The sequence below is a fragment of the Varanus komodoensis genome, unplaced genomic scaffold (genome assembly GCF_004798865.1).
Source record: "Varanus komodoensis strain SLA01 unplaced genomic scaffold, ASM479886v1 scaffold12, whole genome shotgun sequence".
Lineage (NCBI taxonomy): Eukaryota > Metazoa > Chordata > Lepidosauria > Squamata > Varanidae > Varanus > Varanus komodoensis.
Window position 1 is genome coordinate 5,907,067 of NW_025335349.1, and position 22,844 is coordinate 5,929,910.

Below are 22,844 nucleotides of genomic sequence, written 5' to 3' on the forward strand. Positions count from 1 at the left end.
GTTCAACATGAAGTTTTGAATTTATGCAGTAAGGGTTGCAAAGGACAGCAAGAAAGGAGTTTACAGATGATCTTCTGTAAAGCTATTTGAATGGCATACACTAAAAAGGAACTTGGTAGCTCCAACAAGCTACCTTAAAATTTATTTATTTATTTAGTAAACTTCTATGCCGCCCCATTCGCCAAAGCCTCGGGGTGGCTCACAGACATAAATAAACTTCGTTAAAAGAATATAAATTAACAGTATAAATTAAGTCACCCTGGCCAAAGAATAAAATAAATAAATACTATTAAAATTCCTCATGAAGAGTGGTCAAATTGCTTTAATGAAGTTCTGTGCAATAACACAATTACTTGTATGAATACTGTGTTGTATACATCAGAGCAATGGAGTAAAGTGTTGGGAAGCAGACAGCATGCCATTGAAATATCATCAAATCAGTGGCCTTAAAAGGCTTATCTGCATAAATATGTCTACAGTGTTGAATATATGGGGAATATATTATGCAGAAGGCATTTTAATGTAGGAACATTGAACCAGCATTGGCAGTGAGCTTGGGATCTTGTAGCTGTATGAATAATGATTTGCAGAATCACCTCATTTTATTTTCTTGTGGCACATTTAACAAAGCATGCCTCTTTCTGAGTTCTTTCACATGAGCCCCAAAATCTCCCTTGGTGTTTTCCTGCATTGGAAGTAAATGGAGTCATCAATTCAGTGGGTTACGCTGAAGAGATTAGGACTTAATGGAAGGCAGGCATTGGTTAATTAACTAGTCTGGTAATAGCCCAATCTTGCATTTGAATAAGCATGAGCACACAGAGTGAGTAATTAGGCACCCTGAAGAGAATCTCCCAATGCATTGGCCACCCCATTTCAGGTACCAGCTCCATAGTTGCCCCCATTCCTTGGAACAAATTATCAAGGTGGTTGAGGTCTCCTGCATGTTTACCTAGCACTTACCCAAGGGAGCCCTGTTGCTTTAGCTACCCCTGGAAAGCCAACTAAGCAGACAGAAGAAAGGCTGCCATCCTCTCCTCTGTACAGTGCTTGTGCACTGTTACTGTTAAGCAAAGGCTACATGGCAGCATTAATAGGGATAGTGGTACATTGCAGCTTCCTCTGTGCAAAACTTAGACTTTAAAACCCTATTCCATGATTGGGATGGTAAGAAAAGGAAGGCTCCAGTGATACACAGTGGATGTTGTGCTAAGAGATCCTGGTGTTTGTCCTATGTCAATAGTGCTGGCTAGCATGATGGGTTTCCCAGGAAATTCACCAGGCCAACAAGTACTATTGACATTGTACAAGTGCAATTTCTGCTTGCACAATATCAGTAGCACTAGTGGTAGCACACCACCAAATCCTTCTCAAAATATTCTTCAGCAATAGCCCCATAGACTTTAAAGTCCCTGAAGCAAGCCTACTTTTAGGAAGAGGAACTGTAAGGCAGTTCAGGCAAGATCAAGAATAGGAGCTACATATTGATTCACTCTGATATACAAGATCTGAATTTATTCAGTTGATTTCAACAAAAGTGACAGTTTCATCCACAGACCAAGCAACACTGAATTCCTCACATTTAACGCAACTCAGGCCACGGAACTCAACAAGGGCAAATTCACTTAAATCCTGCCATTTTATTTCAGCTAAGTATGATTAAGGCTCTGAACCAACTTAATTGCCAGCTTTAACGTTAGCAAGGTGGACCTGAGCAAATGTTGCTATAACACAGAGCCTTAAAAGAGAGCTCTGTGGCTGTGATTCATAAACCGCATTCCTCCATAACATCTGGTACGAAATGACAAGGCTCCACAGCATGGTGCTTGTCTCCATTCATCCCCTCATTTCATGCCACTGGCTTTGAGGGTGGGCAGTGGCTGCACTCAGATGCCACTGTGTGTATTGGATGATATGAGGGAGGAGAGCTTGGGTGGCACCTCCATGTTCCATTCAACATCTAGTTTGACTGTCAGTCATAACTGATGATTGTTGTCTTATTTAACTTTTCTTTGTTATTGTTACAGACAGACTTTGAAAAAGATGTGGACATTGCCTGTCGATCAGGTAAGGCTATCAGGCCACCATGCAAATGAAGAAACAAGATATGTATGTATGTATACACATGCACGCACACACAGAGGACTTAATGGATATGAGCAACCTTTACTAATACGAATGTATAAATTTCTTAGCAGGACATAAACATTTGATATCTAGCCTAGAAAAAAATCATCCACAAGAATATGAGCAAATGTGTATGGCTCAACAGGCAGATGGCTCAATAAACCGAGTTGCTGGCAAGCTTCTCGGGCATGCCGTGGGAGGGATGCGTGCAAAATTATCCAGAGCTGTGTTGGAAGCTGTCTTGCGCTGAATCAGGCCATAGACCCCTCCACCCAAGTACTGACCAGCAGAAGCTCCCCACAGTTTCCAGGGGGAGTTTTCCCAGGCCTGGTTCAAGATATTGTGGACTAAACCTGGGACCATCTGAATGAAAAACAGCTGCTCTGCCTCTGAGCTGCAGCCCTTCCCCCTGAAGTATAGGATGGAGAAACAGTCTGCTCCATGCCCAGCCTCCTTATGAAAGCTTCTCTATGACAGGCCTGGGAAACTGATGCTTGTAAAGCACTGACAGCATCCCAGCCTGCATCAATCAGCACTCCTGGATCTGCAGGCATACATACATTGGCATAATTGCATGCAACCAAACTAGCATGGCGATTTAGCAGAAGCCATGGAGAAGCTGCATGTAATAAGAACAGCACTTAAAACCTGCTCATTTTCCCACCCACACACAAACACACTTCTGAAGATACAGTTAATGCTATACCAAATTAAAACATATTTATACATTTTCTGAATTAAATGCAGATTTAAGCGACTGAATTCCAGTCTACTTAATTTTGCATGGGTTAGAGTTCCTTTCTGTTTGTGCTAAGTAAAAATGTTTGTGTTCAGCAGATTGCTCTGGCAACAAGTTGTTTAGCAAAACTCAAGAATGGGAAGGGCATTTTCCACAGGTTCTAATCCTGATCCTTGTTGTGTCTGTGAATAAAGGATAGGGCCATGAATTGTTCCAATCAGTGAGCCAGTTCAGCAGTGCAAATGATACATCAACATCAGTTGTTCACCAGGTTGCTTATTTAGAACTGCCAGTTTCACTTGACTAAAAGCATTTGGTAATGCTTTCACAATAATGCCTATAATAATAGGCCATATGCCTTCCTTCCTTAGTAATTTAACAATATTGTGATTTTAGATAGATTTTAAGAACATAAGCATCCAAATCAAATCCCTTAAAAGAGAGAAAATACAGTATTTCTTTCTGAAACATCCATTATTAGAAACTGGGGGGAAACACTTTACAGCAGGGCAGATATGATCAGACTTTGCTACATAAAAATCAAAAGATTTAAATTTGAATTTTTAAATGAGAGATTTAATAGAAGGTGATTGGGTGAAATGGCTTGACATCCATGCTTAAAAACAGCATAATGCCCTGTCGCTTTTTCTAAAATGGATCTTCGCCATTTCTATTAAGCATTCCATTGTAAAGAAAGCTGAAATGGCCTAGCCTCTTTCATATATAACCTTGCTTCAAGGCAAATAGAGCTTATTTAATTGAAACTGGAAAGAGAATGACATATGTCTTAATAAAGAAGATGGTCTTCCTATATCTCTGTGTAGTGTTACATGTTATAATATCGGGGCTTCCATTAATTTCAGCTATTGGAAAAGGGAAAGGAAAAGAAAAAAAGAAATTTATTCTTTGGGAGTCCTCTGCATCTCAAAGCATAACCTCAAATGATTATATGTTCCCTTGATGTTCACTGGCATTATTATATTGCTTAAAGCTGCCTTCCCGAATCTGGCATCCTCCAGTTAGATGTTTCGAATCACAACTTGCACCTGCCCCAACCAGCATAACCATTGACATGCATGATGGGAATTATAGTTCAAAACATCTGGAAGGCACCACTCTGGCGAAGGCTGGCTTAAACTTTGCCCTACATGAATGGGATTGAAGACATTCTTGTCTCTGGGCCTTTTAAAAAATTGTTTCCCTACTCTCTAATTCACAGTTCTCCATAAGGACATTGGACCATGCAGAGCAGCTACAATAACAGGAACACTTTCTAGAATCTCCCTGAATGACGATGAAGAGGAGAAACCCGCAAACCCAGAAGGAATGAGCTACTCCACCTTGCCTGGGAATATAATTTCTAAAGTCATCATTCAGCAGTCAGGCGGCATGCACATGCCCATGAGCATGAGTGAGCTGGCCAATCAGTGTCTGAAAAAAGACAACACAGAGTTGCGGCGGACTGTGTATTTATGTACTGATGACAATCTAAGAGGTGCTGATATGGATGTGGTCCACCCTCAGGATCGAATGATGGAAAGTGACTATATTGTCATGCCCAGAGGCTCCGTGAACACACAGGCATCTCTGAAGGATGACAGCAAGTTGAATCTAGGCATGGAGACTTTGCCTCATGAAAGGCTTTTGCACTATAAAGTTAATCCCGAGTTTAGTATGAACCCCAATGTCATGGACCAGTTCAATATGAATTTAGATCAACATCTCCCTCCCCAGGAACACATGCAGAACTTGCCTTTTGAACCCCGCACAGCAGTAAAGAACTTCATGGCTTCAGAGATGGATGATAGCACAGGACTTGCAAGAAGTGAAACTGGCTCAACCATATCGATGAGCTCTTTGGAGGTCAGTGCTGTACTCACTAAGCGTATGCATTGTGCTGTTTGTGGTGTGTCAGGTACAGGGAGCTCTTTCTACCCAGGTGCAGGGGCAGCAGCGTGCAGCTGCTTCCTTGCAGTGCAGTCCCATGCTGCTGGGCAGGACACATGGCCAGCGCCATCACACCCATGGCACTGATCGTCCTCCCTGATAAGAAAGGCCTGCACAATCAGCCACATCAACACGGTCCATCAGTTACACACATGCAAGGATAAGTGCATCGCTGGCTCTCTGCCATCCCCACATCCAGGGGCAGTACGCTTCCAAATCGCCAAGCGCCAGTGGGAACGGGTGACTGGCCTCATGTCCCACTTGCAGATTGCCCAGATGAATCTGGCCGGCCGTGGTGGGAAACAGGGAGTTAGACCAGACAGGCCTTCTGTCTGCTCCAGCAGGGCTCTTCCTGTGCTTCCGTGACTCACACACCAGTGGCACAGCATGGGGAAGTGGCTTCCACACTGCTGGATATGTGTGTAAATGGTCCATATTGTTATTTATTTAGTGCTGCATTTAGTGATGTAATTCAGATGCATTTCAGTTTTACCAGCCACACAATGCCATGTCTGTGCCCAAATATGGGAAGGCTAAGAAAGAGCTCGTCATGTTTTAGAATGTTTTACACTGTTTTGTTGTATACTGTTAGAGCTTTAATGTTCTATGTGTCAGTTGATCCCCTTGTGTATTTTGTTACCTCTAAGTAATACAGAGTCGTTTACTGAAATGGTATTATACATCCCTTTCTGCAGGAGTCCAATCCATGAACTTCAGTGAAAGTATATGAATTTATGCAGCACCCTATAATGAACAATCCTTTCCTTTTGTTGTTGGTTTGTCTTCAGGCAACAAAAGGCTGATTTCTCCCCATCTCAGGTTTAACTATGTGTTAAGCACAATTGTGCATCATACATTTCTTAGTGTTGGGTTGGTTTTTTTTAAATAGCAGGTTTTGAAGGTGTGATTGAGAATTGGGGGCAACAGGAAAAGAAGATGCTTACCATTTCCCCCAACAAAGCTATATAATTTGCAGTGTGGGTCACTTAAATGCTTAATCCAGCTGTGCATATCTGTATATGAAATCAATTCCTATGCTTAGGGAATTAATCATATAGGAAAAACCAATTACTGGGGGTCTTTAGACAGACTGCAAGGTGAGTCTCTTCTTTCTGTGATCTATTCCTGCCAGAGGACAGGTTGCTGTCAGTCTAGTAAAGCTGGCCCAGAAACTAGCACCATTTATAGTATGGGCAACTTTATACATCAGTATAGTCTGAGTAACTTTAGGGACTTTGCTCTAGATCAGCTTCATAGAGTTCCCAGAAGGCTAAACAGAACTGAGACTTCGGGACTTAACCTAGAAAAGGAGTTTTTATTAAAAGACAATAAATAGGTACAATCACATTCAAGTTACTAAAAGCTCTCTCAGAGGGGGAGGAAAATTGGAGGTGCTGCTGCAAGCTGAAGGATACTTAGCAGCATCCAGATAGTGGGGATGGGGATGAAAAGGAGGGGGATGAAGGAAAGAGAGAGAGAGATGTAGCTATTGTCAGGCCTACTGAGATGTAGCTGGATCCCCAGAAACAGGCTGAAACCAAAGCAGGGGGAACAAGTATTCCCAAGTCATAGTAGCGACTTTATCAGGTAAGGTTTTGGGAGGCAATGATGTAAGACTGGGGCTTTCAAGAATGCCTACGTATAGGTCTGATCTCAGAAAATGTCCATCTTAGAGGACATTTATGCAATAAATGATTAGAGAGGTGTATCAGGAGGAGGAGGAGGAGGAGGAGGAGGAGGAGATGTCTGCTGAACAGGCTTTTCTGGGAAACAAATAAGGAAGAGGTTCCAAAATATTCTCTGAAAGGGAGGCACTGGTATTGGGTGGCATTGGATGGGCACTATTTAGAAGGCCAGTGAATGAGTGGCAGGGCATTGCTTTGACTACAGCGGCATGTGGAGAATTGGGGTGTCTGTGCATCCAATAGTTCCAACTGGGCTTATGGAGTTAGGATGCTCCCTATTCCATGTGAATAGAGGGTAGAAGCTGGACTTGTCTAGGGCTTGAAGGAACATTCCACCCCACTATTCTTACCCTGTCAAATATCAGGAGCATTTAAGAGGGCCAAAATCACACTAGATTCAAGGGCTTGTACTTACTTTTTATGAAAAAGTCAAAGCCCCCCCCCCTTCTTTCTGTTCTTCACTGGTGGTAAAAAACCTTAACACCTTCCCATAAAATTCACTCCCACTGTGGAATTTCTGCAACTTCTGTGCCAACATCCTGATGGCTTCTGGCAGCATCCCAGGCCACCCCAGTGTGCACATTGCAACGGCTGGTGTACGAAAGCCTGTAAGTCAGGAGGCCAGCTTGTAGGCCTCTGAGTGCTGTGGCCTGGAACTCCCACCACCCTAGCCAGCACAGTCAGGGATGAAGAATCAAGGGAGCCAAGCATTTGAGAAAGAACAAGTTGCCCACCCTGCTCTAAATATGACATGGGGAAGATCTAGCCCTACAGATGTTGTTGAACTACAGCTCCCAACAACCCTCACCTGCATAGCCAATAGTAAAGGATGATGGAAGTCGCAGTCCAGGAGCATCTGAATGGCTACATGTGCTCCATCGCTGTTCTAGTTGTTGTAATGGGCCAAGTGATGGCAGCCTGTGCCACTGCCTAAATGCCTCCGCCATAATTTGCCATAGTGCAGCATCCATCAGACCCTCCTTGCCTCGCTGACCCCACTATGGTGGGGTCTCTGGTGCAGGTTAGAGCAGAAGGAATCGTCTAATGTGCCCATCCAGAAGCCCTGAAAGTTGTTTGGCACAAGCAAGCCCAGTTTCATGATGCAACATGATTTCCTACAGACAGGAGTGCCCACGACTCCTTCAGAGCAGGATCTGTTAGCAAAGATTGGGCAGTAATAAGAGCCTAATCCAGGCCACACTTGCTAGAATCTTTAGAGAAACTTGTCGCAGAATGATTTGGTGTTCTTTCTACATGAGAGACATCAAGGTATTCCCTCCTGCTTCAACCCTTACCTCCAAGGACAGAACCAGCAAACATCTCCAGAACAGTTTTATTTACAAAGCTTTGTATTTCTCTTTTGTATATGCATGTATTCTGGGGCTGGACATGGATTCTACCCAGCCATGACACAAACATAAATAGTCTGGTTGGCCCATCTCTTCCAACTGCTGAAAATACTTACAGTTGCCACAGTGATACCTGTTTCAAACATTCTCCAAAACACACACACACCAGTTCAAATTCACCTAAGTGAAGAAAAGCAGCAGAAGGATCATGTGTGTTAGTGTTCTGCTTAGCTTTACTATTTTTAGCCTTCAATTGGTTCCTTAAAACAAGTTATTTTAAAGGAAGGAGAGATTTCAGATGCTCTCATGAGATTTCAGCTTAGTCCAGTTTTAGGTGTTGGAGAACTAGCAATGGATTCAAATTAATTCAGATGGCTATAAAACTGAGCTGCAGATTCTGCAGTGGACTGGCTTTTTCTGAGTCATCTTGATCCCATGCTTTCCCCCTTTAAACTTGGGGAGCTCAAGTGCATATTAGCACTAAGTGCATTTGCAAACAGAAACATTCTTGCACATCTCTTTAAAAAAATTATTCTGTCAAGAACAGATTCAGAGAGTGATTCAACAAAGTCTGTTCATCCCTAAGCTCAGCCTTTAAGCTTCTGAATACCAGCTCCAAACTTTCTCCCATAATCCTTACCAAGGGGAAAAGCCATGGCTTGGTTGTAGGGCGCATAGTTTGTACGCAAAATGTTTAGGACTAGCTCTCCTGCAAGGCAAGATGAGGCCCTTGCCTCAGGTAGCAGATCATGCCCATTCCCCCATCCACTTCCCAGGCTGCTCATGATGGCAGCTACTACCACCATTAACCCAGCTACCTAGTATGGAGGGCCACCACTGCTCTCTGGACTCCTCAGAAAACCCCACTTTCCTGCTGTGGATCCAGTGTCCCCATCTGAGGAACAGCACGACGGAGAGGCATTCCACAGTGACTCACTGGTCTCTTTCCTCCTGCAGCAAATGCGCCACCCAGTCCCAGGGAAAGAGTTGTTGCTCAGTGTTCAGTTGTCAGGACTCCAAAGAGCAACATATCAATGGATGAGATTGCTCACAGTGCTGCTGCTAACACAGGAGGAAACAAAAACAAAAAATGAGGGCAGATTGTGGAATCTCCAGATTCGGGAAGTGCAGTGTTTTGTGCTGGCCTTACAAAGACTCCAGGGTCATCCCTGGCATTTCCAGAAAGGGTTGGGAACAACTCCTAGAGAGCCATGATGCATAGGCAATGCTAAGCTAGATGGACCAGTGTTTGGACTGAGGCAGATTCCCGTGTTTCATGCCTCACTCCCCTACCAATGACCTTGACCCTAATACTAAAGTATGGTGTACGATAAAGAATCTCATAGTACCTTACACACACACACACACACACACACACACACTTATTTATGGCACTTTATCAGATATATGAAGCTGTATCCCTGGTTACACCTATGCATGCAGATAGTGGTGGTGAGGTTGAATATAGTGAAGTTTGAGGGAGACAAAATGCAGAGAATATAAGGAGTGGCAATTACATTATTCACAAAAAGTCATTGCCAGATGTTATTTTATTATTCCATGGCATTAACACCCCACTTTCCTTCCTCTTTCAAGGCATCCAAGGCAGCTTATAAGATTCCCATGTGCTCCATTTTATCCTCACAACAATCCTGCAAAGTTGCTTAGGCTGAGAGGCAGCAACTGTCCCGAAGTCACTTAGGAGGCTTCCTGGCTGAGTGGGGATTAGAATTCAGATGCTCTTGTCCCGGTCTAGTCCTGGGACACCACATTGGCTCTAAACGAGTTGGTTCTTATGGCTCAACAGGCCACCGTGGTTTAATTTATCCACAAGGGCAATTCAATCAAGCCAGACATCAACAGGCTCCAGTTTTGCATGGCAACCAGTCACCCACCTTATTGTAGCTTGTCATGTGGTGTGAACCCATTGTGGCAGGGACTGTTTGAAGTTCAAACTTTCCAATAGCCCTAAACCAAGGCATGGGTTGGTTTAAGGTTTGCATGATGACCCACAGCAAGCCATGAATGCCATGCAAAAAAGGTGGATAGATGTGCCCAGTACCCCACAGATCAACCCACAGTGAGTTCCTTGTTAAACCAGGTCAGTAACACATATGTTCTGGCACTGGGTGAACCCATTAACATGCATGATAATAATGTTCTTAAAAATCCAGTTCAAATGGCAGAAAATAGAACTTAACCACCAAATGAATCATAAGTCAGAGGCTGCTCGCTCTCATTTCTCTTGGCGGTTTCTTTGCTCCTGTAAGGCCACTTTAAGATTAGTAGCAGAGCAACCTGGGAGAATCCTCCTATTGGGCTTCAAATATTGCCATTTCTGTCATTCCATTTGTGTCCATGTATCATTTGTGCATAGAGATTGGTCTGTTTACCCCTTTTATAATTCAGAGGGACATAGCTGGCAGATGATGGCATATGTCATATTACAAGAGGAGCAGGAGAGTGAAGTGGCTAGAAAATTTTGCATTAACATTACTAACTTAATGAATTTGAGCTTGCTTTTACTTGTTCTTTGTCTATGTGCTGATGAGAAACAAAAATAGCACCTAGAATGTCACTAAATATCTCTAAAATTACTGATGACAATCAGCCTGGGTAGAATGCACTGATAAGCTGACTTCTGTTTTCTGCTTCTTTAGTATTTGTTGACTTTTTGGGGAAAAAGTAGCAGTGCAGCGAGAGTGGATATAAAGGGAATGAGTCATGCCATTGCCAGGTCAAACCCACGGCTGCAAATCTTAAAAGACTGATGAAGGCAGCAACAGGAAGCACAACTGGAAAGCAAGGCCTCGGATAGGAAGTAACCCTAATTTCTCCATAACTGCAGATTTAACTTGCGTCGTCTTGCACTAGTTTATTCTGTAATGAAGACATGACTTTTCTCTGCCTGTAAGGATGGGTCGTTCCAGATATAACCAGGCATTTAACACAACAGCTGAGGAGAAGCAAAAATCTCAGCTCTCAATGCAGTCTTCCCTTCTCATTTCACTGGGATCCGAGGGAATCACTTCCATTAGGCAGGAGCTGCCATTGAATATGTCATTGAACAGATGATGAAAAGATGTGTTCCCAATGTTCATTCTAATCATAACCTCTGCTATCATGATAGCTTTCTGCATAATTTACATTGCCATTTTATCATCACTTCCATGTAATTAATTAGTCATGTCAGGAAAGGGCACTTGTGTGATTTGCGGCCTCTGCTCATCAATTTTAAAATCTGAAAAATGCAATACCAGTGATTGTTGGATGCATAATAAAAGAGAGGAAAGATTGCCAAGGCAATTAAGGGAATTGTTTAACTAGGAAATTACTTACCAAACTACCATCATACAAATAGACTTTCTAGTTCCCATTTACTGTGGGGACTCAGATCAACTTCTTACTTTTCTGGGTACAGTTTATATTCAGAATATATTTCACCCAGTCAGACAGATGGGGATGCACAAGAAATTTATAGCAGCTTGGATTGTTATCAGGATTTACACTGTTTGCACCTTCTAGCCCAAACATGGACTCAAATACAATCTGAAGTTGAAATCGGCATGCCCCTGGTCTTCCAGTGTGATTCACAGAGCAAAAACACTGCTTTCAACAGCATGTACACAGCCCAGGTAGATGGTTTAAATATTGATTATCGTTTCTGTATAAGCAGAACACTGATAAGCTTGGAGGAACAAACTGTAACTTCAAACATGAATTTGATGGGTTGCTAGTGTTACTCTTAGATCTTGTACTTTTACTGCAAGTATCTAATGGACCTTGTCAGATTAAACTTACTGCAGAAAAAGTAGGGGCCTATTGCTGTCATGCCATCACATGCAGAGTGATGGTGGTGGAGAACCACTAATATGGGTCATTTGAAATGCATTTCTTTCCTGTTCTGAGCTGCATCCAAAGAAACATCAGTAGAAAGTAAACAAACATTAGTGTTTTTCTTCAAAGACTTTGGAAGTGTGAAAAAGATCTATAATCAACATCTATAAGTACATCCCACAATTGTCATGCTTTTGCAAGACCTTGTGTAAATAGATAAACTGACTTCACGTCTAAGTATAAAATTGCTTTTCAGTGAGCGGACAACACCTTGGGATCCAACTCAGAATTCTGAAAGATGTTGTTGGCCATCAAGAAGAATACTTTTGGGTGTGCTAAAAAGCTCGCAGAACACACGAGTCATGGAGCTAGACAAGAACTTTTTTGCCTCACTTAAGCAAGAACAGCACAGTAACGGGGAGTTCCTGCCTGCTCCAGAGACAACTAAACCTAGTGCCACCTAGTGCTTAAGGGTGCAAACCTATGCATGGTCAGACAGGAAAAAGTCCTACAAGTCCCAGCATTCTCCCCCGCCCCAACCGTATTGGCTGGGGAATGCTGGGAGCTGTCAACATGCATGTGCCCTAAACTATCTAATGACACGACAGGCTTCACATCCACTTCAGGCAAACCAGGGAGCCTAAATGAAGGAGCACAAAGCAAAAGAAAACCCCTGAATGTTCAGCTCAAAGGGTCTTCTGGGCAAGCAAAAGAATCTTCTGCTCACACAAAGTGGCTCCCTGATTTTTCTGATCGCCCTCACTAAGAGCCCACTGCTTATCTCACATTCTTCTGACCCTGCATGTTTACCTAGCACTTACCCAAGGGAGCCCTATTGCTTTAGCTACCCCTGGAAAGCCAACTAAGCAGACAGAAGAAAGGCTGCCATCCTCTCCTCTGTACAGTGCTTGTGCACTGTTATTGTTAAGCAAAGGCTACATGGCAGCATTAATAGCGATAGTGGTACATTGCAGCTTCCTCTGTGCAAAACTTAGACTTTAAATCCCTATTCCGTGATCGGGATGGTAAGAAGAGGAAGGCTCCAGTAGTGCCATCTGAAATGTTACACAGTGATCACAATAACAGTTAGATACTTCTATTAATCCACCATTGATAGCAACTTTGGCTGCACTAAATGCATCCCAAGAAAGTCATACAAATAAAATGCTTGAGGGAAATGATTAAACATGACATGATCTTTAAGTTTGGAAAAATGCTCATGATGGTTGTGATGTACCCCATTCAAGTAAAACAATGTGAGTTACGATGTATACTGCCATTGTGCTCCTGCATTTTCTTGTGTACCAGCAGAATTGACCACTAGCATGGTGGGGATTTTGCAGTTTTAAACATAATCCCACAGGCAAGTACAATGCTTGCTTCCAGAGCTCCCTTTCTGCTCTTTTTAGGAACCACAAAATTCCCATTTTGTGGGCACTTGTCCCCGCAGATGCGTGGCCATGATAGGTTGGCGTACTTGCTTGCAAATCATTGTAGCAAATAGTACTCCATGGTGGAAAAGACAGACCTTATACAACTGATATGTGGTGTCTAACTTATTCCACGTTTACAAAAAAGGAATGGACCATTAGCATACCTACAACATAATCATGATGGGTGCAAAGCAGTGCAATGATCCTCAGTTGTAAATTACCATTAACAAGAACCGATCTCATTAATCTAGGCCCTGTAGCACATGCTTCCTGAGTAGGTGAAGTAAAATCACCCTTTTTCACAACTTCACCTGGAGGACAAACAAAGTGGTTACGTGCAGCATCCTGCTGTTTGTACCGAGTGCAGAGATTCCACCCATCTCTTCTCTTGGTGGAAGCAGTGGGAGGCCCTGCTGCAGTTCTGAGCAGTGCTGTGCCAAGCATTTGCCCTGCATTTTTTCCAGTTTTTCTACTTTGATAAAAAAAGTAATTGCACTTGAAACGCTTTTCCAAGAGCACCATTTTGATAAAATTCCCCTGGGTGAAATGCTGGAATTTTGCACCGATTTTTGTTACAAGTTGTCCAGGAATGGGGTGTGTGATGTGAGGGTCCCATTTTCCTTGTCCAACAATCTCTCTCTGGCAGTTGCCAAGTCCCCAGCTGCCCACTCTTCAGTTGAAGCATATCGTGAAGCAACTCCTCCCAGGGGTCTCTTTGTTCACATCAGGAAGTGGGGCAGCCAGGAATGCTGCAGAATCGGAAATCACGGCACCATCGGCCACCTTGCAACAAACGAGTGCTCTTTCAAAGAAATGCAAACTGGATTCTGGAGCCTCCTGAGAATGGAGCAGAAAATCATTTTCTGCAGAGGAAGAAAAAGTGCAGACCACCTGCTCACAGATACCTGCATTGCCTTTAGTCTTTGCTAATGACTAAACATAGGCAAATTTTCTTCTGGAAAAACTGCTTTGGTTTATACATCTGGATATGCAAGCAAGGACTGCTTGCTTGGTTTGTTTTCAGTGTGTCAACCAGAGTTAGGTTTTTGCTTTAGCTCATTTTCTGGATAGTGACACAATGCTGAAAAAGTGATCCATTGGGATAGTTCATCTCTAACCCTATGAAAGTGCTGTTGGGTTTACGAGCCACTCTCTAGCCTACATCCTGAGCTTCTGGAGCAAGCTTATATGAAAAAAAAAGGGGGGGGGGAAGCCTCAGAATTGGTAGGGGCCCCTTTGCTTCCACTAAGAGAAGGGGAGGCTGTCACCTCCATCGCTTGTGCAATGTTGGGGAATTTCCACAACAGTGCCCCTCACACAGCCATTCTGCAGTTCCCATTCATAGATTATGAAATGTGGTGATTGTGCATCAACTGTTCAGGTAATGTGTTCTTTTGTTTGCAAAGGCTGAGAGATTTGTTGTTATTCATGCTAATTCAAAACATATGGTTATAATGGGAGCATTTTTTTCTTTAAAACAAAACTAAATAGAAAAAGAAAGGACAAATATTCCCTGTCAGCACTAGACCAGCAGGGCACTGGATTTTTTTGGAGCCGGTGACAACAGAACTCCCCATCACTGTGACAAATAGATTGCCCCTTCTAAGGGTTTTGTAATCTACATGATACCATTGGCTCCTTATAGCATTAGCATCATACAGAATGCAACAGGTTCTGGGCTAACCATCTATAGATATGGTTAGAAACTAACCATGAAACTTGAAACAGAATTTGACAGGGTCCCTTTGACTTGCAAGATTTCATGCACATGGCTATCCATAGCCCCAGTCATTCCAGGAGGAGTTGAACTGACTTCTAAAAGGCACAAGAGTAAAAATGATGATTATTCATTCAGTTACAAAGGTTGTCTCCTAAAATACCACAAGGCAATTTGTACATCTTCATCATGATTGAGAAATACCTGGAACATGGAGTTGTGAAAGACTGTTCCAAAAGTTTCATTTTTGATGCAGCCAATGATTCTAGGGTGTTTTTGATGTGATTTATGAACACATCAGAAACTTTTTCAGTTCAGAAACTGCAGTTAAATTATTTCAAGTTTTTAAAGTGCAGCCCTACCAGAGGGAAGCTGTTTGGGTGAGGGGCTCTCAGAGTAGACTGTCTGCCCATCCAAAGCCCTGCCAGCAAGAGCCAGGCAAAGTGGATAGAATGATGGAGGCAGGTTCACCTCCCTTTCTCCCTTTAAAACCCTTCTCAGGGAGATGAGTTTACCTGGCTGTGGGTGCAATGTGCCATGGAGAGACTTGTGAATCTAGTGGATCCATGTCATTCCTCTTCCCTCCCCTTCTTGTTGACACTCTTCCAAGGTTGCAACTGTGGCCTCAGAAGAGGAGGTTCCTCTGAGAAGGTAAGAGGTCATAGCTATGATTATGGCCTGGAGAGTAGGATGCATCCTCACCATTCTATAGTCCCTGGCATGCTCTCCCAGGAACCACAGGATTGTTCTGTGGGCTACTTTGCATGGAAAAAACGATTCTAAATCAAAGGCTAAAATGTTCACTCAGCATTTTCACCTATTATCTGCCAGCTGTTTGTCACTGGTGCTCTTGTATGTCCTGAAGCAAATAAAATACATAACATGTAGCTGATGAGAGAAATGTGTATATTTGTTGGATGGAAAAGGGTCACAGATTAACCTAGACACATGCAGTTTGCCAGGGTACTTACGTTTTGTCAATGATCCAGTGGGAATGCTGAATTAAGCAGCCATATCTAAAAATATACACTTGTATAAAATTCTTTTAAAAAAAAAAACCTGTTAAATGCAGCAAAGTGAGGTGATAGTCATAAAGGCAGCATTTTGTTGTTAAATATCCAGTCCAAATTTCATGCCAGCCAAATATTGAGGCCATCTCAGAAGAAAGCAAGCCACCGTTCTTCATTTTATACTTGACAGCTCATATTTAGAATTGCCTCTATCATCTGCAGGTCAAACAGAAGTCACATCAAGATCAGTACTAGTCGGGCACTAGTCTGAGATCATGAGAAATAGCAGGTGGTTTGCACTTCAACTGGACACCAGCCAATTAGGCCATACTTCAGGAGTCGTGTGCAATACAAACACCACACTGTATTATCCTGTAAACGGGCGCTCTTCGGCAATCGTTTTGGCATGCCGTCATGGCACTGGCATTCATTGGTTTTTCATGAGCTCACTCTCATCTGACCATTTTCTGTCTTGACAGATAGAAGTTGGTTCAACTTCTCATCTTCAAAGAAAATCTCTTGGAGTGCACTTCTTCCATTCAGAGTGTTCGCTTTTTCTGACAAAATCATTTTGCATCCTTTTGAACTGAGTTGTGCTTTGAAAGAGTACATTCAGACAACTGTTCTCATTTAAAGCAAATTACTTTGAAAGAAAGCGGTGACTTCCCAGGTTTTTTGATTAATAGATGAAGGGATAGGGAAGAAGTCTGGTAGAAGGTGTAGCTCTTTCAAGGCACTTCCAAATTAAGCACATATTTTTCTTCTAATGTTGCAGGAAAATGCACCCTCCCCACCCCCAAAAGCAAATATCTTTCTTCGCTGCCTTTTCTGGAAGGTATCACATGCAGACATCCTCAGAGGGAAAGAATAGCTCATTCTTTCAAAAAGAGAAAGTAAACAAACCACAAGGAAATCTCTGAGATATGAAGGATGTGATCAGGCACACTTCCTTGGATGTCTGTGCTGGTAAAATCAGTAGGACTTACCAAATGTGTTTAGCACTGAGATAGAGCCAAGTTCATAGATACATCCGAGGGAGAGCTGAAGCATTGGAAATGAAGGAGCAGCACAAGCTCCTTCTCTCCACCATATGGATAGTGTCCAGTGTGGATCAGACTATCGCTCTAGAAGTACCTCAAAGGCTGTCACAAAGAGGAAGGTCAAGATCTCTTCTTACTGATGCCAGAGTGTAGGACACGGAATATTCAATTCAAGTTGCGACAACCCAGATTCAGGCTGGACATCAGGAAAAGCTTCCTCACTGCCAGAGCAATACAACTGTAGAACCAGCTGCCTAGGGAGGTGGTGGGCTCTGCCACACTAGAGACATTCAAAAAGAAACTGGACAGCCATCCAAGTGAGATAGTGTAACGTGGTGTCCTGCAACAGCAGGGGGCTGGACTCGATGACCTCCAGGGCCCCTTCCAACTCTACTATTCTATGATTCACAGGAACAGCAGAATATGCCAGGGTCTGGTTTATTTGACTCTTTTCCCCTTCATAAAGCAAACAGAGTCAGTAGAACGGAGCCTCTGTGGAATCAGACCTGTGTGCAAAGGACGTACTTCACATGTGACTAGGTTGCTGGTCACCCATTACCCAAAAAAGAAGAAATGTTTCAGAGGACCAAAGAGGGTACCCATGTGCATAATAATTTCATGTGCACGTTTATATATATAAGAATAATTTAGAAGTAGTAACTATAGTTTAAACAGAAATACAATAAATATACTGAGTATACTTTACCTAGTATTGCCTTTTCTCGCAGCTAATATTCTTTAATAAGTTTTAGGCATAAATCAGTCCAACTGAGTAGAGATCGTTGACAGTTTCAGCACAAGCTTTCTACCTGCCATCCTGAACTTTTATTGTTCTCTGACAGCTGTCGCTAAGAGATTAGTGATGAACAAATTATTAATAACACCTTGAATAACTTCTCTCAAAGCTGCAAAAAGGAAGCTTTTGATTGCAATGACAGTAGCCCTTAAAAGACTCAGCAGCACTTTGCCTGCTCAGGCAGGCTAGTACCTTCAGTTGCATTCTGTAGTGCACAGACACACACACAATCCTAGCTGAGCAAAACCTAAAATAACAACAGAGAAAACAATGGATACCAATAATTTGTCGTTGATATGATCTGATTCTCCATGAAAAGTACATAAACAAAGGATAACAAGTCCAGATCAAAGGGACTTGGGAGAAACTGGTGTATAGGTTTAGGAAAAATTGCAAATATGATAAATCTCTGTAATAAATTCAGTTGAATGTTGAGTGAATGTCTGAAAATTGATTGTCTGATTATTAATATTCACCAACTTTAGGATTCACAGTGACATGCATACTTACTAATACTTGGATAAATGATTCCTGAAAGGTGACTTCATGACCTATTAAGTATATAGATAAGCAGAAATAGTACCCTGAAGTGTTTTGAATCAATCTACCCTTCTATACATTTCAGACATACAGTAAGCTTATATATTAAAACTGCTTGGTACTTTTCAATACTCAAGAGGCTCCACTCCATATGTAATATTTTTTATTCAAACTATATCACTGCTGTACAACTAGCCCATATTAGTGACTAATGGCCTGCAAATCTTATATCCAGCTCTCTTAAGCTCAGCTTCTGACGGATATTTAAGGCAGAAAGAAAAGCAAATCATTTATTGAAGTGTACTTTTAAATCACTAAACCACCAGAAGGGTAGACTTCTTTAATTTTGTAGAGGGGAAAAGAAATCCTCTCCTGGGCTGGGATCCTGGATGTCAAATTTAATCTCAGAGCGAATTATAAACCCCCGATAACAAGGATTTATATTAATGGAAACACGGGTACAAATTTCACCCTAATATTATATCTCTTGTTTCAATTATAGCCTGTACTGCCTAATGTATCTTGAGCAGTATCTTATGCAATTAATCAGGTAGCCGATTAGAATAAGGAATATAGCAGGCATTCATCCCATTTTACCAAAGGAGAGGGATTGCATTAGTCATTGGGTGGCAGCCGCTTCTTCCTACTGCTAGCAGCTTAGTGCAGGTGGATATAGGAAAATTATCCTTCAGTTCTATTCTATTTTTGTCCTCCAGTGAACAGAGTTCAAAGTTGTTCTGGAATTATACAGAGAAAGCTCTACATGATTAGTTCAAAGCCAAATTGACTCAAAATGAATTATTGGTGCAATCTTCCTCTCCCCAGGTTTTTATGTCTTTAAAAAAAAAAAACTTTTGGTGCATGTGGCTTTCAGCCTTAATGTGAATTTTATCATTGTCATATAACTGTGAAAATAGAAGAGATGGAAAAGCCATCAGGTCATCTTCTTCTATCAGTGCAGGAATGTGAATGGATGACATTTGCCCTCTCTCCCTGATCCCAAAGAACCTGCTCAACCTTATATTAATTATGTGCCCACATTAATCTGTTCCACATCCACATGAATGGATACGCTTTTCTTCATTCTATCCCATTATTCTTAATGAGGAGCTTCTCAGACATTTGCCACCCTGATATGTACATAATGACTCTGATTAATTGATGTTTACGCACTTCTAATGCTTCCTCCAGACTTACAGCAGCAGTTTATCCAACCTGCATAGCTCTTTTACCTTTCTCTTACCTCTTTTTCATTGTTACTTCTCGCATTTTTTATTTGTTAGCATGCATGTGTATATCTCTATGCTTGTACACACCACTCAGCCTGTAATGAAGATCTCAACTCTCCCCTTTACCTCTAGAGCTTACTCAGACTGTATCACTGCCACTGCTGACCTGGTTCTTACATCATGACTAGGGTGCTTTCAAATTCTGGGTTTTGCAAAGAACTAGTGAACGTGCCACTGCTTTCTGCTCAGTTATTTCTGCTACTGCTTGGTAAATAACCCAGATAATCTCTGTCCTTCAGCTTTCCATTGTGATATCCATACTCAGAATTAGGGGCTACTAGAGGAAAACAACCTAGAGTGGTATTGCAAGAACAAACCATGGGTTACAACACTGACTTGTCTCTCACCCAACAAATCACAATTCCTGGTTTGGATGTCATGATCAGCAGCCCAGAGATGCAACACGTCTGAGTTGCTTAGTTCATGGAAGTGGGCAATTCATGACTATTCATAGTTCAAACCAGCCAACTTTGAGCTTTCTAGGCATGTTTGGAGTGCAACAACCAGAATGCCCAGTCAACGGCCCTGTTGGATGGGAATTCTGGGAGTTGCAATTCAAATGTCTCTGAAGGCCACCAGGTTGGGGAAGACTGGTTTAAACAGTCCATGTGCAGTCATGATGTATGAATCAGTTTATCTAGGTCAACATTGTCATTGCAAATCTATTTTGCGTCTGTACTACTGAATAGCTAAAGCTCTCTGAGAAGTTTATAACAGTTCACAAACAGGCAATATGAGGCGTAATAAAATCAAAGTTAAGTATTTCATGTCCCAGTCAATTTTAGTGACAGTATTATTAGTAATAAACAAGTAAATACACAAATTTGAAAAATCAGTAGCATTTAAAGGGGCTTGACACTCCCTGGATTGTTCCCGTTGTTAAGCAGTACATTTTAGGTTTGTGCATGGTGATTGATCTCTTTGAAGAGAAAAACACATGCATTAAAATACAAAGTGCAACCTCTGCCAAGAATGCAAAAAGTGGAGCCGCACCATGTGCTGCCCAGTCAGAGTATTTTGCAGAGTTCACTGCAGAATAGAACAAGAGCAAAAGTACTCTGGAGCATTTCAAGTCTTACCGTGGAGGATGAACACTTCTTCTCTGTATGCAGAAAATAATGTACACAGCAAGCGATTCTAAGTCTCCCAACAATATGGAGTGGTATATGGAGTTCCACTCTTTGCTAATTGACATAAAGGTTTAGGCAGTGATTGCAGCAATACATTACACCATTTCTTAAGCTTGTTCAATTGCTTATTTATTGCCCAGTTGCTAATGTAATCATTTCGTTGTTAGTTTAAAGAGGAAAAGCTATTTGTTGGATGGGTAGAACAAGAAGTAATAATGAAAGGACTTAACAGAAAGTATCAGCTTTACTGTGCTAGAGTCAGAAACTATTACTTACTGTGAAAATAATGGCACTCCGAAACAATGAGTTATGCTGTTTACGCAAGATACATTTCCTTTGGAAATAGAAGCTACCATAAAATATTTTAATTAGTTCCACACACAAGTTGAATGGAGCAGAGCAGCCAAACTCAGAAGTGACAAATGGCACAGCAGCACCATCTTCTCTCCATTCCACCCCCCTGCACACACTTTTGAGAATGCATGCAATCTGAAAGAGAAAGAACAAAGGTACTATCAAGAGGCTGTTTCCAGCATGCCCCTACTCAGAGCTACCTATATTAATTATTTCAGCATGGCTGAATCAGAAAGCCCACCCCTCTGACAAATAGCCCTTCTTTTTTAAAAGAACAGCAAAATGAACGCATCACCAACAGGCTCGTAAACAACCTGTAGAAAGTAGCTCAGCGTATTAAGTAATTTAGTATCTCCTGACTGAGGCACCAGCCCCATGCAGACACATCAGCTGTGGCTTAGCATCTCACGATCATCGGTTCTTAGGTTTACACGCTTTTCTCCCTTCCTTTCTCCTCCTCCAGCACTGCCACCAGGAAGCCTGGTGCAATCCTATGCCCTCCCTAGCATTGTCTGAGATACAGTTGGATATTCTGGGGTCCAAGCACTGAGGTTCCCCCACCTTCGTGCTCTGACTCCAAAGACCATTTTGCCACCCTGCCCCCACACAACCATCATGGAAAGATCCAAGGAGTTGCCCCCTCACTCACACACAGTCACAACTGGGCCTTGGGAGGGGAAGGGGGCTTGAAGGTGGTAGGGAAAGGAGGAGGCTGAGGCTTCAGAGTCACCAGTTGAGGCGCCAGCTTCCTCCCCTCCTCCCCTCCCCCTCTGATGCTAAATCTAGACCTCTGATGCTAAATCTAGATAAAATGCAAGCTGCAAGGCACAGTGGTGGCAATCGAGTTCGCAGCATCGACCATGGAGGCAATTTTCAGTTAACCACAGTTTGAACACTACATATCCTAACTAAGCTTAACTATGGTTTATTGAAACAAAATAACTTTATTAAACATGGTTTACAGATGATATGTTCCAGTAAGCCATAATTAAGACCATCCACTATTTGCTTGGATTTAGAAGTAATACTGCCAGAGGACAGAGGAAGGCAGAGCAGACAGTTCTGTCTCATAATGATAGTTCACCGTCACATACAAAAGCAGCCTATGGGCAGCATCCTGTTCAGCACTAGTGCTAACACAAACTATATTGCACAAGTGTAAGCTACCCCTGGCATAATGCCCATAGCATTTGCTGGTATAATGCGATTCTCTGAAAATCTTGTTGCACCAGCAAACACTATTGGCATTGCCCTGGTGCAGCCTTCCCTGTCAGATGCTCTTCACATGTTTTGCACTTCAGCTTCTGTTCGCCAGCAGGAACACTGGGAGTTGTATCCCGGAATATCTGGAGGGCATCAGGCAAGACAGTGCTATAGACAGCTTATGCTAGCAACATATAAATTACTTTAGGCCACAGCTGTGCAGATAACTTACTGGGGATTTTCTTTTGCACAGATGAAAGGATGCTGGAGCCTTTCCAGATGGCCAAGAGTGCCACAAGTTTTATTCTGAATGTTATAGATAGTGCTGTGCTTCAGGCATGCACTGTGCTCATGATACATGATTTTAATGTTATTTTATGTTGTCCTTCTCTTTGTAAGCTGCCCCAAGGCTTTCTGCGATAGGGGCGGCATAAAAATGCTATAAATAAATAAATAAAATACAGGCGCACAAGAAGAGCCGTGCCACATGAGACCCAAAGCCTCTTTAGTCTAGCATTCTGTTTCCACAGGAGCCAACCAGAAGGCCATGAAAAGCCCAGAGGGAATAGTACCCTCTTGCTCTGGTTCCTCAGCAAGTCATATTCTAAGGAATACGTGAGACAGGGCTTCTTCTTCATTTTTAAAAAA

General features: G+C 42.3%; 1 protein-coding gene across 1 annotated transcript in view; it reads left to right on the forward strand.

Annotated features, from left to right (window-relative positions):
- Positions 1-22,844, forward strand: part of ADGRB3 (adhesion G protein-coupled receptor B3) — a 499,090-nt gene that overhangs the window by 457,704 nt on the left and 18,542 nt on the right. The window contains exons 26-27 of the mRNA XM_044421464.1: positions 2,028-2,067; positions 4,086-4,729. Of these exons, the coding sequence (XP_044277399.1) occupies positions 2,028-2,067; positions 4,086-4,729 (684 nt within the window). The remainder of the gene's footprint in view (positions 1-2,027; positions 2,068-4,085; positions 4,730-22,844) is intronic.